General features: G+C 39.3%; 1 protein-coding gene across 1 annotated transcript; it reads left to right on the forward strand.

The window, feature by feature from the left end:
• Window positions 1–381: 381 nt before the first annotated feature.
• LOC141829288 (uncharacterized) lies at window positions 382–3,691 on the forward strand. The gene is made up of 2 exons (XM_074716730.1): window positions 382–3,028; window positions 3,224–3,691. The coding sequence occupies exons 1-2, from the start codon at window positions 382–384 to the stop codon at window positions 3,652–3,654; spliced, it is 3,078 nt and encodes a 1,025-aa protein (XP_074572831.1). The 3' UTR covers window positions 3,655–3,691.
• Window positions 3,692–14,450: the final 10,759 nt, after the last annotated feature.

A 14,450-nucleotide genomic window follows, 5' to 3' on the forward strand; every position in this document is an offset into this window, starting at 1 on the left:
ATCAAAAACTTTCTATCCTAACTTTTTATTTAAAAAATATTATAAGTGGTATTATAATATTTCTAGCCAAAAATACTCTAATATTAATTAAAAATTATTGTAATTAAAAATAGGATTAAATATATTTTTTTAATATTAAGCGGCCTTTAAAATAGTAGGCCCATTCTGAGGCTTGCCACATGATACCCACTGTAATCCCATAAAAGATAATTAGAGCCCATAAATACCCGAATCCGAAAATAAATTCTCCATAAAAGATAATTAAAGCCCATAAAATCCGAATCCAAAAATAGATTGAAATCACTATAAGAATCCAACCGGCACCACTCGCTTCCACGTCCCTCGGCCACGATTTCATACCAAACAAGGACAGAGCAGCTAATGGCGTCGCCCGACAGCAACCTCCGCTGCCGCCGCCACCGCCACCTTCTACCTCTCTTCCTCCTTCTCGTTATAGGCCCATCGGCCGCAGAGACGGCGGAGGCTTCCGAAGGAGAGGCGGAGATCGACATCATCCTCACCTTCAAAGCTGCAATCTCTGAGCCCTCCGCCGTCCTCTCCGCCTGGAACGCCTCCACCGCCGCCGGCTCCTGTTGCTCCTGGCCTGGCCTCTCCTGCGACCCCTCTACTGGCTTAGTTGTTTCGCTCGACCTAACTGGCCTCAACCTCTCCGGCATTCTCCACCCAGCCGTCGGCAGCCTCCGCCTTCTCCTTAACCTCTCCCTCGCCTCCAACTCCCTCTTCGGCCCCATTCCCGCCGAGCTCTCCCGCCTTTCCAACCTTCGCCACCTCAACCTCTCTAACAATCTCTTCAATGGCTCCTTCCCCTCGGCCCTCACCGGCCTCAAGAACTTACGCGTCCTCGACCTCTACAACAACAACCTCGCTGGCCCCCTCCCCGTCGAGGTTGTTAACCTGCCCAATCTCCGTCACCTCCACCTCGGCGGCAACTTTTTCTCCGGCGTCATACCCCCGGAGTTTGGGCGGTGGGAGTTCATCGAGTATCTCGCTGTCTCCGGCAATGAGCTCACTGGACCTATTCCTCCGGCGCTGGGAAATCTCACCCGCCTCCGCGAGCTCTATTTCGGATATTACAACAGCTTTGTGGGCGGAATACCTCCGGAGCTCGGATGTCTTTCAGATCTCGTGCGCCTCGACATGGCTAACTGCGGCCTCACTGGTGAGATCCCGCCGGAGATTGGCAACCTGCAAAACCTCGACACGCTCTTCCTCCAGCTGAACGGCCTCTCTGGGGGCCTACCACCGGAGCTTGGCCACCTGCGCAGCCTCAAGTCCCTGGACCTCTCCAACAACGCCTTTACCGGCGAGATTCCCGATTCCTTTGCCGACCTCCAGAATCTGACACTGCTTAATCTGTTCCGCAACAAGCTACACGGCTCGATCCCAGAGTTCGTCGGGGAGCTGCCTGTGTTAGAGGTGCTCCAGCTCTGGGAGAACAACTTCACGGGAGGCATACCACGGAGGCTCGGCCGTAGCGGCCGGCTTCAGATACTCGACCTATCTTCGAACAAGCTCACTGGTACTCTGCCGCCGGACCTCTGTTTAGGCAATAGGCTGCAAACACTCATTGCTCTCGGAAACTTCCTATTTGGTTCTATTCCGGCCAGCCTTGGCCGCTGTGTGTCACTTAGCAGAATCAGGTTGGGTGACAACTACCTCAATGCATCAATTCCCAATGGGATCTTGAGCTTGCCCAAGCTCTCCCAGCTGGAGCTCCAGAATAACCTCCTCACCGGCGGGTTTCCAGGCACCGGCAACTCCGCCATCTCGCCCCATCTTGGCGAAATCAGCCTTTCCAACAACAAACTCTCAGGGCCTCTCCCACCCTCTATTGGAAACTTCTCTGGCCTCCAAAAGCTCCTCCTGAACCAGAACAAGTTCTCGGACAGAATTCCGCCAGAGATTGGCAGGTTGCAGCAGCTCTCCAAAATGGATCTCAGCGGGAATAGGTTCTCCGGCGAAATAGAGCCGGAGATTACTCGGTGCAAGCTTCTAACTTTCGTGGACCTTAGCCGGAATGAGCTCGCCGGCGAGATTCCGCCGCAGATATCAGCGATGAAGATCTTGAACTATCTGAACTTATCGAGGAACCATCTCGAAGGCAACATCCCGGCGTCCATTGCCACGATGCAGAGCCTTACCGCTATCGATTTCTCCTACAACAACCTATCTGGCGGCGTTCCTGGCAACGGCCAGTTCAGTTACTTTAACTCGAGCTCGTTCTACGGCAACCCCGAGCTCTGTGGGCCGTACCTCGGGCCTTGCATCTCCACGAGCGCCAATACTGGCACCACTCGCTCACAGGGGCCTCTGGCGGCCTCCTCTAAACTTCTGATGGTCATCGGTCTCCTCCTCTGTTCCATCGCCTTCGCCATAGGAGCCATCGCCAAGGCGTGCTCTCTGAAGAAAGCCGGCAAAGCCCGAGCCTGGAAGCTCACCGCCTTCCAGCGCCTCGGTTTCACCTGCGATGACGTCTTGAATTGCCTCAAGGAGGAGAACATCATCGGAAAAGGCGGCGCCGGCGTCGTGTACAAGGGCGTCATGCCCGACGGCGAGTGCGTTGCCGTGAAGCGTCTGCCGGCCAGTAGCCGGGGTGGCTCGCCGCACGACCATGGATTCTCCGCGGAAATACAAACTCTGGGCCGAATTCGGCACCGGCACATCGTGCGCCTGCTGGGCTTCTGCTCCAACCGCGAGACCAATCTGTTGGTGTACGAGTACATGCTGAATGGGAGCCTCGGCGAGGTTCTCCACGGCAACAAGGGAGGCCATTTGCTGTGGGACACCCGATACAGGATTGCGGTGGAGGCGGCGAAGGGCCTCTGCTATCTTCACCATGACTGCACGCCGCCGATCCTGCACCGGGACGTCAAGTCTAACAACATCCTCCTAGATTCTAACATGGAAGCCCACGTCGCCGATTTCGGCCTCGCTAAATTCTTGCAGGATTCCGGCACTTCGGAGTGCATGTCGTCTATCGCCGGCTCCTACGGTTACATTGCTCCAGGTATAGTATATTTATACATATCTCTGTTCTCATCGTCATCTTTTGGTTGCTTGCTCCAGATTATATATATATATATATAAGAAATCATCATCGTTGTTCGTTCCAACTGTTAAAGATTATCACTGCTTGAGTAGCTGCGATCGATACTCCATGTTACTCCATGTTAACTCTTCCCTGCTTTACTTTGGCATGCAGAGTACGCTTACACGCTGAAGGTGGACGAGAAAAGCGACGTGTACAGCTTCGGCGTGGTGCTCCTGGAGCTGGTGACCGGGCGGAAGCCGGTGGGAGAGTTCGGCGAAGGCGTCGACATCGTGCAGTGGGTTCGCAAGATGACGACAGAGTACTGCAGCGACAAGGAATTAGCGGTGGTCAGGATTTTGGACCCCCGGCTTCAGGGCGTCCCCGTGGAGGAGGCCATGCACGTCTTCTACGTCGCCATGCTCTGCGTGGAGGAACACAGCGTGCAGCGGCCGACGATGAGGGAGGTCGTCCAGATACTTGCGGACCTGCCCAAGACAATCACGACGGATCCGGGAGATCACGAGGACAGCGATCAGTCCGTCAAGGAAGCGCAGCAAGCAGAGCATGCTCACTCGCCGCCGGCTGATCTCCTCAGCATTTAATTCCGAGTTAATGCCGGCCGGACACCGGTAGAGTTTTGCTCCATGATTTGTGTATAGCTCTGGTTCTCCAGGCTCTGTAAGCATGTCCTGCTGTTGCTTGTTCATGGAAATCTGTAGAGATTTTAAGATCTCACCAGATGAGCAGTCTTTGGAAAGATCTTGGAGTTGGTGACTGTGTGAGGCACTGCCATATCTTCAGCTTCCAACAACCTCTTCCTCTACCTGCAGATGCTTTCCTCTACCTTCTCCTACTTACTCCTTCACTCCACCACCAACTTCCTCAACTTTTTTCCTCTGTTCCACCAACAACAAGATATCTTACAATTCTGCAAAAAAAAAAAAGAAGTTATATGGCAAAGTTTTTTCTTCATAAATTGAATCTTAATAGATAGATATCCTTTAAAAGCTATTAGAGTCAATATAACCAAAATGACTACATGAATTTGGATATAGTTTTTTTCTTTAAAATTTGGATATAAATAGATAAATGCACTCTAAAATACCATTAGAGTCTAGTCATGGTTTCAAAGCGTTTAAAAGAATTACAGGTTTTTTTCCTCTCTAACAATTAGAATCTACATAAGTAGATGCACTTTAACAAACCACTAAAGTCCACTTTAGTTTTCAAAGTGATTAAAGACTCAAAAATGATCGTGTAATAATTAATTTTGACAAAAAATTTTATATGGTAAAGTTTTTAGGTTACTTTGAAGGCATGAACAAACTTTGACAATCTCGTGGAGTTCATCTATCTCTTTTTTAAATTTTTTAAGTATTCATTTTGTGAAAATGTTGATTCTAATTTTAAAAAGGAAACAAATTCAATATATTTGTTTTAGCCAAAAATGGTAGATGCCCATGTATACAACAATTTTGGTTGAAATCACAATGTCTCTATTGTTGGTGGAGTAGCCATTAGAAGAGGAAGAAGGGATAGGGGAAGAAGGATGAGAAGAAGAATATAATGCTAAACACATTTTTGGCATTGGAGACATTTAGGGTTGTCTATCATTTTGGCTAAAATTCTTAGAAGGACTTTTGAAACTCAAACATCAAAAAGAAAACCATATGACTCTTGAGGGTTCAAGAAACATAAGTAGGGTCTTGTTTTGGAGCTCTAGTAGTTTAGAGTCTTCTAAATAGTGAGAAGAAAGTTATAAAAAAATTGTGCGAGCTCTAAAGACCACAATGCAAGACTTGCTTTTAACATCCAAGTCATTTAAGGTGATTTAGTAGTTTTGGCCAAAATTGATAGATGATGTAATGAGGCTCAAACATAAATAAACATAGAAGGATTCCTAAAACTCCAAGGATTATAATGTGAGGCTTGTTTTTTGAATTGTAGAAATTTAGGAACGTTTGATAGTTTTAGATAAAATTACTAGATGAACTTCTATGACTCAAATATTGAAAAAAAAACTATAGTAGAATCCTTGAGGCTTCAAGGAACATAGGGTGAGGATTTTAATTTTTTGAAATTGGATTTAGTATACAGTTGTCTAGTAGTTTTAGGAAAAACTATTGTATAACATTATATCACTTAAACATAAAAAAAGCACACAATGATTTTCCAAAGGTCCAAGGAACATAATGTGTGCTTTACATTAGGAATTGCTACATTTTAGGGTAGTCTTTGTTTATTCCTATGTAATTATGATTTTATAGGAGGTTTCTCCAACTCTGATACTTGACCGTGAAGTAGAAATTTAGTGGCATTTTTGAAGTAATTCACTAACGGATTATAGGTTGTGGAATAAGAGTCTAAGAGCTGATGAGGAGTTGACGAATCATATGAAAACCACGTGTCGAATGGTATGTGATTGTTTTTTTTACTATTTTGTTGTGCTAACTTGTGTAATTTTGATAGATTTATAGTAAGAGTAGTTAGAAATTTATATTTGCATGTACATATGCTATTCACCCCTTCTAATATCTGGCTAGCTCGACCCATGCACTCCAACACATGACAATTTAGGGTCCATAGATCGATGACAAACTAAAGACCAAAGCAAGAAAAGACATTAGAAGAGATACAAAGGAATCAAAAGAGTAAAAGCATGACTCTAAGCCTTTAGGGAAGTGTAGGAAGGCAAACAAATGTAGGAAGACAAACAAAGTATGAAACTAGCTATAAAAGGCAAAGCCTCCTTAATTTCTTGTCACTACAAACCCCTTTAAATAAACTTGCCAATGTCATGCTGAAGAAGAAAGGAGGGAGGGTCAAATTTCACCTTGATTGTAAGAATCATCTACATAGGGATCAATACCTAATACCCAACATAAAATATCTATATGACCCTTAACATTAAAGCCCATCATTTTTACAATTTTTAGGGGTGATTATATCCTCCACACCAACGGCTTCATACGGTCGGTCCCCATTTTCGCTATGTCACCTTGATCTCATAACAAAAGAAATTACAATTACGTTGGTCATGACGGATGGTTGTGGAACCGATCATTAAAGCCCATCATGATGGTTGTTGAGGGGTGATTATATCCTCCACTAATTGAGAAGATAGTTAGGGTAGGGCATGTGTCTGTGCCCATTTTTGCTATGTCATCACCTTGATCTCATAAAAAAACCACTAATAAAAATACTCCTTCCCTGCAACTTTCTCGAAGGAGAAAATATATCAGTTTCAGGGATTGAGAGTAAGATTCTTTCCCAAGTCAAAATGAATGGGGAACCCAAACCCTTCCATGCTCGCGCTTGTTCTTTAATTGTGACAGTGGACACCTTTTTGGATCCCCCATAAAGGCCTCCCTTTCTCTCTATCCTAAGAAAGAATCAAGCATCATCTCCCAGCTTGTCCAGAAGACCAGCATGAGAGTAGAGACAACGTGTTAAAAGACTCAACATGGTGATGAATCACAGAGGCGAGCGAAGAGAAGAGTGGACGTAGACGTTGATTCAACAGCAAATAAGAGCTGGAGCAATTAGTGGCGCTGTCACATATAACTAATATTCCCAGCCTTTTTCTTTGCCTGACCTGTCCATGTCCTTCAATCATTCAAGCTCACATACGTGTTGTCTTGTTGCCATCAAAGACCTTGCTACAATGGAGGAAACACCAGGCTGCTGGTTGTCACTGTGCTCATGTTCTTTTCAGTAGGCGAAGAAGACAAGTGCAAGAAACATTCTTTGTTTGCATAACATGACCCTCACTATTGTGTGTTAACCTAACCCTGTACGTTGTTGGCTAAAAGAGAGAGAGAGAGGGGAAGTTGGGGTAGGTGATCATGTGATGTTGTCGTTGTTTATTCACCAAGATCAGGGACTACATGTAGGAAACATTTGGTGTTACATCAGCCAACCATCAATCTATCCATCTATCTCCAACAAACACAAAGAAAAGAAGAGAAAAGAAAAAGAAAAAAAAAGATAAATCACTTTTGTGATTTGCTTTTGAAGAAGTGGAGTTTGAAAGAGAGACATGAAGAAGAAGTCCATTGGAGATTCCGAGGGCCAGGCTCAGAAGTTTGCTCCATCAATCATGGACCATACCACGGCTGATATATACAGTCCTTTGAGCAAGAATACCTAGCTCCCTCTTATTCCTTCCCTTCTTATGGAGGTTGTCATAAACTCTTTTGAGCAATAGCACATATAATTAAAAAGGTGGATGTATAGGAAACAAAATTGAATAATTATTTTATATATATTTGATTGAAAATGATGTCATATAGTTTTTTAGAATAATTATTTTAAATTCATAAAAAAATAATTATTAATTTCTCCGTTGCTGAATAAGCTTCAATTCCTTGTCCATTTCGTCATTCAGATAGCACATTTTATTGTCTAAACCAAATTAAAGTAGATAGAAGTGAAAGAGAACGGAATCAAGGAAACAATATATGTGAATTAGAGTAACTAGTAGGACCACTAGGTTAAATCTATTCGAAATCGATAATTTAACAGGTTAGAATCGTCGATTTGATAGTATAAAAAATCTTGACTTTTCATCTTAATCATCAAAGGCGATTATGATTCATAGTTCAAAATCATCGATTACGGTTAGATTCATGATTCACGATGATTCAAAATTATCATTCATATTTTATTTAAAAAGATATTTAAAATTTTATAAATGTAGAATTTTTTTTAAAAAATGTGAACACTTGTCTATCTATCCATTTAGGATATAAGAGAATTAAAACAATATAATTTATTAGTTCTTTCAATATCAAAATCTTCTACTTAGTCCCCTAAAATTTATATTTCTTTTATTTCTTTTATAACTTTTGTCCAATCATCAAGTAGTATTTGAGTTTCTAAAAAGTCGAGAGTTAAAGTAGATCGAGAAAAATATTATATTAAACCCTGAACCATCTTTCTTTTTTTATACCAATGTTTTTTTTATCTAAAATTAATATTATTATATTTTTGTGTGATGATATACATATATATATATATAATATATATATATCTTTTGATTAATTTTGATTATGTATCGATGATAGTCTTCACTATATATATAATTTTATTATTGAATAAATTATATCTCTCGATAAATTTATTATTGGATACATCATATAAATCAAATAGTTCTATAAACTCAATAGTGAATATATAAAAAGATAGAATTAGATAAATGTGTAGAGTTGAATGAGATTAATAAATTTAATGAGTTAAAGACAAAATAGTTCCATATTAAAAAATTTAAAATAAATAGGTTGAAAATTAATTTTAATAGAAAGGCGAATAGTCCCACATTCAAAAATTAAAGTAAATAAACCACACCATTAATATTATTAAAATATTATAAATGTTATTAAATGAAAGACTCTCATTGAAAAAAAATCAAAAATAAAAAATTAAGAAAAAAAAATACCTGAGCCGGCAATGAACCGACGAATCGATTATTAACTGTTGGTTGAATTAACCGTTCAAATTGTTGATTCGCTTTCACTTGGGGCCTAATAATCTTTTAGAAAGACCAATAGTCCCCATTCAAAAATTAAAGTAAATAAACCACACCATTAATATTATTAAAATATTATAAAGTTATTAAATAGTGAAGCATGAACCAATCGCCCAGAAGTGAAGCAATGAACTGACGAATTGATGATTAACTATTATTTGAATCAACAGTTCAAATCATTGATTCGTTGGTTCACTTGGGGCCGACTTGTAATCGGCACATCTCTAGATGGGCTAGTTATGAGTCAAGCTAACCGAGTCAATGGAACTTGAACTAGGTTCCGAACTTGACCCGTGGTCAAGTCTATACTAGGCTATACCTCTTGTGAGTCTTTTTGTCAATAGCAGTTGAATGCGAATGATAAATAAGAAAACAACTTGTAGAAGTTGCTTTGGCTCAAAAGACTTAGGTAAATGAGAAATAAAAATGCATGCAATGTAGTTTCTCTATCAAAGTTCCATTCATTTTCTTTGCTACATTATTGTATTATGAAGTATAATGAATTGTTAAGCATAATATATTTCCTCTAATTTGCATAGAATATTAAAATCATCAAATAAAAATCCAAGCAATTATCAATTTAGAGATGTTTAACTTGCTTTCTTATCTACTTTTCAATAATAATAGTTCGTTCCTTGAACATAGGCAACACATCACTATTGCTTCACAAAGAACATCTAAAGTTCCATAGAGAAATTATCAAAGATAATCAACATGTAACTAGCACCTCTCCTACAAGGCACCTTGGATGGCCCCTAACGATCAGAATGTATATAATCGAGTGTTCTCTTTTATAATATGGATGCCCTTTTTGAATCTGAATCTCTTCTATTTTTCAAAAATTTAGTGTCTGAAAAACTTTTATATACTAATATTTTATCCATCAAGAAGTCATATTCTACTTAGTTCAACCGTATGCTATTTTCATTTATTTGTCCAAGATGCATATGCCAAAGTCTAATAACATTGCCACTAGACGAGGAAAGAATAGAGACAGTTGCATCATGAATAACCATACAACCTTGCAAGACATATAACTTGACACATTTTTTCTACCCTTTCATCATCATAAGAACAACTTTGAAAATTGTAGGACTCTATCCTTACCGGAGATCGATCTACATTCTACTAGATGATGACAATACAATTGTTCCTTCAAATGTAATTTATTAGCTTCCTCTTTGCTATGTACAACCGCCATCCCCGATGGCCCCATATGGTTTCACGATCATCTATGAGGAGGTAAATGAAAAGTTGCAATTGGTTATTATGGGGGAGGACATTATCTCTGCTTCGTCGAGATTCAATCTTTATCCACTGTAGCAAGTCTGTCCTACAATAACCAACTCAACCATATCTCGAAAGCAACTGTTTCAACTTCAACCACAATATGAAGGTGGTTGTCCTTTTCAGAACATCCTGCAATATCTAATTCAATAGATGTAAATGAATTTGAGATAAGGCCTTTAAATACCCAACTTGAAGGAATCTTTTTAAACCCTAACAACACATTGCCAAAATCTATTTGTGCAAGCATAACTTTTTACACATCTCTACCTACTATAGCTATAAGTTGGTGTTGCAATCCAACAACAAAGTATCACATTTTATGGTTGCCATAATCAATATCAAGCATGGATATAAGCTCCTGATATCAGTTTGTAACAAAAATATTAAAAATAGACAATCGACAGAAAGTGAGAAATACAAATTTACATGAAACCCTGGACATGCAACAATACTATGGACAAATGAGAAAAATTCACTATATCAAAATTGAACTGATATAAGAGAGTTGCAGCTTCCATCATCTCAATGTGAAACCCTAATTACTTATATATAAATATGAATGCGAAAATAATAATAAAGGTCCAAACCGCATGTGCCCTAGCTCCCCAAAAAAATCTCATAATAAAAGTTGCACCATATACTTCACACTTAGTGTAACAAAATTTGGGTCATAATATCTAACAGCATCCTTTTGGTGACTTTCCATTATTCTCATCCTAGATTTGATTGATATTGACCATCACTATAAAAATACCCACATTTAGCGATCAAAATTTCGATCGCTAATTAATCGTTAAACCTGTTTAGCGACCGAACAATGACTGAAAAAAATTTATAAATATTTTCGTTGTAATTTGATTTAGCGATCGAATTCGAATTCGATTGCTAATTAGTGTCCGAATTCAGATTCAGTCTTTAATTTTGTCATTAATTTTTTAAAAATTTTGCTAGCATCCCCTATTTTTTTTTTTTATTTTGTACCATATTTACATACAAATATATCAAAACTATATCACATACAATCCATATCGCAAACCTATCATATATATACACAATCAACATTTACAATTCATATCACTAACTTATCATATACCTAATCCATATCAAATAATATTATAAAATAATATCCAAACAATACAAAATATTCAAATGATACAATATATATCTGAAAGATACAAATAATATCTAAATGATACAATCAATATTCAGACGATACAATCAATATCCAAATGACACAAACACTATCCATGATACAAATCAGTCTATGATACAATCAATATCTAAATGATACAAATGCTATCCATGATACAAATCAGTCTATGATATAAACCATATCAAAATGATAGAGACAAACATGCCATCGTCCTAAAAAAAAACTCCATCATCCAATCCAACATCAAATTAAACACGATAAGTTATTAAATCAGAATAATACAATGAAACTAATATTAAAATAAATATTCACAATGTTAAAATAACTTATTAGAAAAATATACAAACTGAATCACTAACATAAGTTTAATATGTTTTAAAAAAATGCATACTTTAATTCCAAAATATAGTATAAAATCATCGGTGATTCAAATGTTGAAGTTCTATCAATATTGTTCATGAAAAAAATGAAAAAAATAGAATATAATTAGCATTATATATATTATCAAATATAACAGAACCAATTATTATGTTTAATGAATGATAAATATAAAAACAAAGTTGAAGGTTAACACCCTCAAAATATCAACTTATCAAGAGTGGTCGAGTCTTGAGTCTCTTGTGAATCGAAACCATGTGGTGTGGAAAAAGCAAAAGGACTCATTAATGAATAGTGATTAAAGAATTCTCGCATTTGTCAATCGACTGCCATCCTGACCCAATCATCCATCGATCGCTCCAACTGCTCTACTTGTATCCTGACTCGATCATTTATTGAATGCTTGGACTGCTCTATGCCTTGACCCGATCTCTCAGTGCTTGATTTTTTAGCCATAACTCTCATACTTCATTAGATTGAGAATTGAATCAACCCCTATCCCTAGAAGCCATTACATAATCATATGCAACCCGTGCATGGGAGGCAAGGCGTAGAGGGTGTTCATTTTACTTTCACCAACAACATCATAATATATATCATTTATAGCTTAATCTGATAATCTCACTAAGTCATCCCCCTCTATGTCAAGCTGAGACACTAATGTAGGAGGATTTGAAGATTTTTATTATTAATTTTGATAATTTTTATTTTTAATAATTTTTGAAATTTTTGATATTTAGAGTAGTTTTGAAAGTTCTATTTTTTTATTTTAGGTTTTTTAGGATTGAGTCTGCTAAGAATTTTTCTTAGAATTTTATATTTGAAGTCTGTTTAGGATTTTTAGGATTTTGAGTCTGTTAAAAAATTTTCTTTTTATTAGAAATCTTTCTTTTCGAGTTTGTTAAATTTTTTTATTTAGGAATTTTTTTTTTCGAGTTTGTTAAGAAATTTTCCTTTTTTTAGGAATCTTTCTTAGGGTTTGAGTTTATATAAATATCTTATGAGTTAATGTTTAAAAAAGAAGTAGTTTGGTTGATTAATAAAATTTTACTTTTTTGGCAAAAATCCTAGAAGTGGCGCTGTCGTGACCTTCTACTCGTTTTTCTAAATTTCTCAAACTTGTTATCTCTCCAATTCTCCTCCAATCTTTCGCCTCTAGAATAATCACTATTCTGTCTGGCGCCAGTTGGTATCAAAGCATTGCCCGTAGGATAATCGCTATCCCGTTCGGCGTCAGTTGGTATCAGAGCGCATCAGATCCGATGGAAGGTAGTCATGGTCGTGATCGTGGCGGTCGTGATCACAATAATTAAATTCTGATGGAGGAAACCCAATACCGTGATCGTACCGTTCAAGATGTGACGATTGAGGATTTGCGGAGGCAAGTCGCAGAATTAACCCATGTTTGGATAGCGTTTGGCGACGCGGGATTTTGAAGTTCGAAGGAGCTATGACCGTGATTCCGCATCCACCTTCGACAACCCTTACCACCACAACAATAGGGTCTCAGAGCGTCAAAATCGAGAGGAACGGTATGTAGACTTCGATTTTCGAATTAATCTACCTGAGTTTTCAGGAACCTTACAAGCAAAAGAATTCGTTGATTGACACAACGAATTAGAAAGAATTTTTTATTACATGGAGGTGCCTGATCGGATGAAAGTAAAGTTGGTTGTCATCCGACTCAAGGGTTGAGCATTCGCATGGTGGGAACAGCTACGACGCTCACGAAAGAAACAAGGCAAGACCAAGATCACCGATTGGGAAAAGATGAAGAAGAAGATGAAAGCTCACTTCCTTCCTTTCGGCTACACCCAAACTCTATTTCAACGACTTCATATGTTGAGGCAGGGTGTGAGATCAATTGATGATTACACGAAGGAGTTTTACCAGTCAATTGATGGATTTGGGATCAACCACCCCGCCACCTACAACTTCAAGAAAACGTCGGCTCCGCAACACCTCTATGTCCCCCCTTCCTCCTATGACGGTGAGGACAACCATGAACATGTGGACCTCGACAACATCGAGAACGATCAGTCCTACTCTCTCGATCATCCGATCACAGGAGGTGACGAAGACGACGACAAGATCGAAATATTTGGTGATCCAGTTTATGACGATGCTAATGAAGAGGAGATAGACCTAGATGAAGTGTTGATTGAAGACCATAAGCCTACTTTGGTTGACGACCATCAGCAACCTGGTTCATCTATCAACGAAGTCTCAATCTCCATCGTTTCACCTTGCATTGATTCGGTGTCTCAATTTATTCATCATGATGAAGACAAGACCGAGTCAACTGGTGAGTCAATATACGATGAGGATAAAATTGTCGATGAAATAGTCGGTGATCCAATTCTTTATCTTAGCGCCGATGTTGGCGAGTTGCTCAATCAAGCCCTTACCAATGCTTCCGGATGCGCCGATGCTTCCACTGTACAGGAGGCTTCTCCTTCAAAGAAAGCACCAAGCTTTGATCAGAACTTTGTTGACCATTCAAATGATTTAGCTTCAACAGACATGATGCAGCAGTAAATAGATTTATCCAAGGACATAAAAAATACAGATACTTCAGTTATATTAGAAGGACATGAGCAGATGCAAACAGAGGTTTCCACTAATGGAACCAAAGAAATAGCAGATGATTGTGATTTGAATGAAGGCATTCTCGTGGACGAAGGAAAACAAGGGAAGCCAGCTAACTCTTCAATAATGTCCCCCTCTTCAGTATATATGCCTTGCCAATCTTTTTTCTCAAACTCCATGTCAACTAATTTGCCAACTTCAATTACTGTAGTTGTTCCAATTTCTTTTTTAACATCTTGCGGAAGGATCTTGGAAGCCGGAGCTTCGAGCCTCGATTGTTGTGTTACTTGGGATGTGGGTAGCAGCTCGTCAGCTCCGCTAAGCCTGGCTCTAGTAATCATGGAGAAGGTGGCGGCGACAATGACGGTGGTGAGCGCTATGACTGTATGTACGGTGGCGGTGCTCGTTATGTGTCACCGTATACGGAGTTCGAGGTTGTGGTCGCAGGTCGTTGCAGTGAT

Source organism: Curcuma longa, chromosome 5, assembly GCF_044706935.1.
Source record: "Curcuma longa cultivar G26 ecotype Majalengka, Jawa Barat chromosome 5, ITB_CL_G26_1.1, whole genome shotgun sequence".
Lineage (NCBI taxonomy): Eukaryota > Viridiplantae > Streptophyta > Magnoliopsida > Zingiberales > Zingiberaceae > Curcuma > Curcuma longa.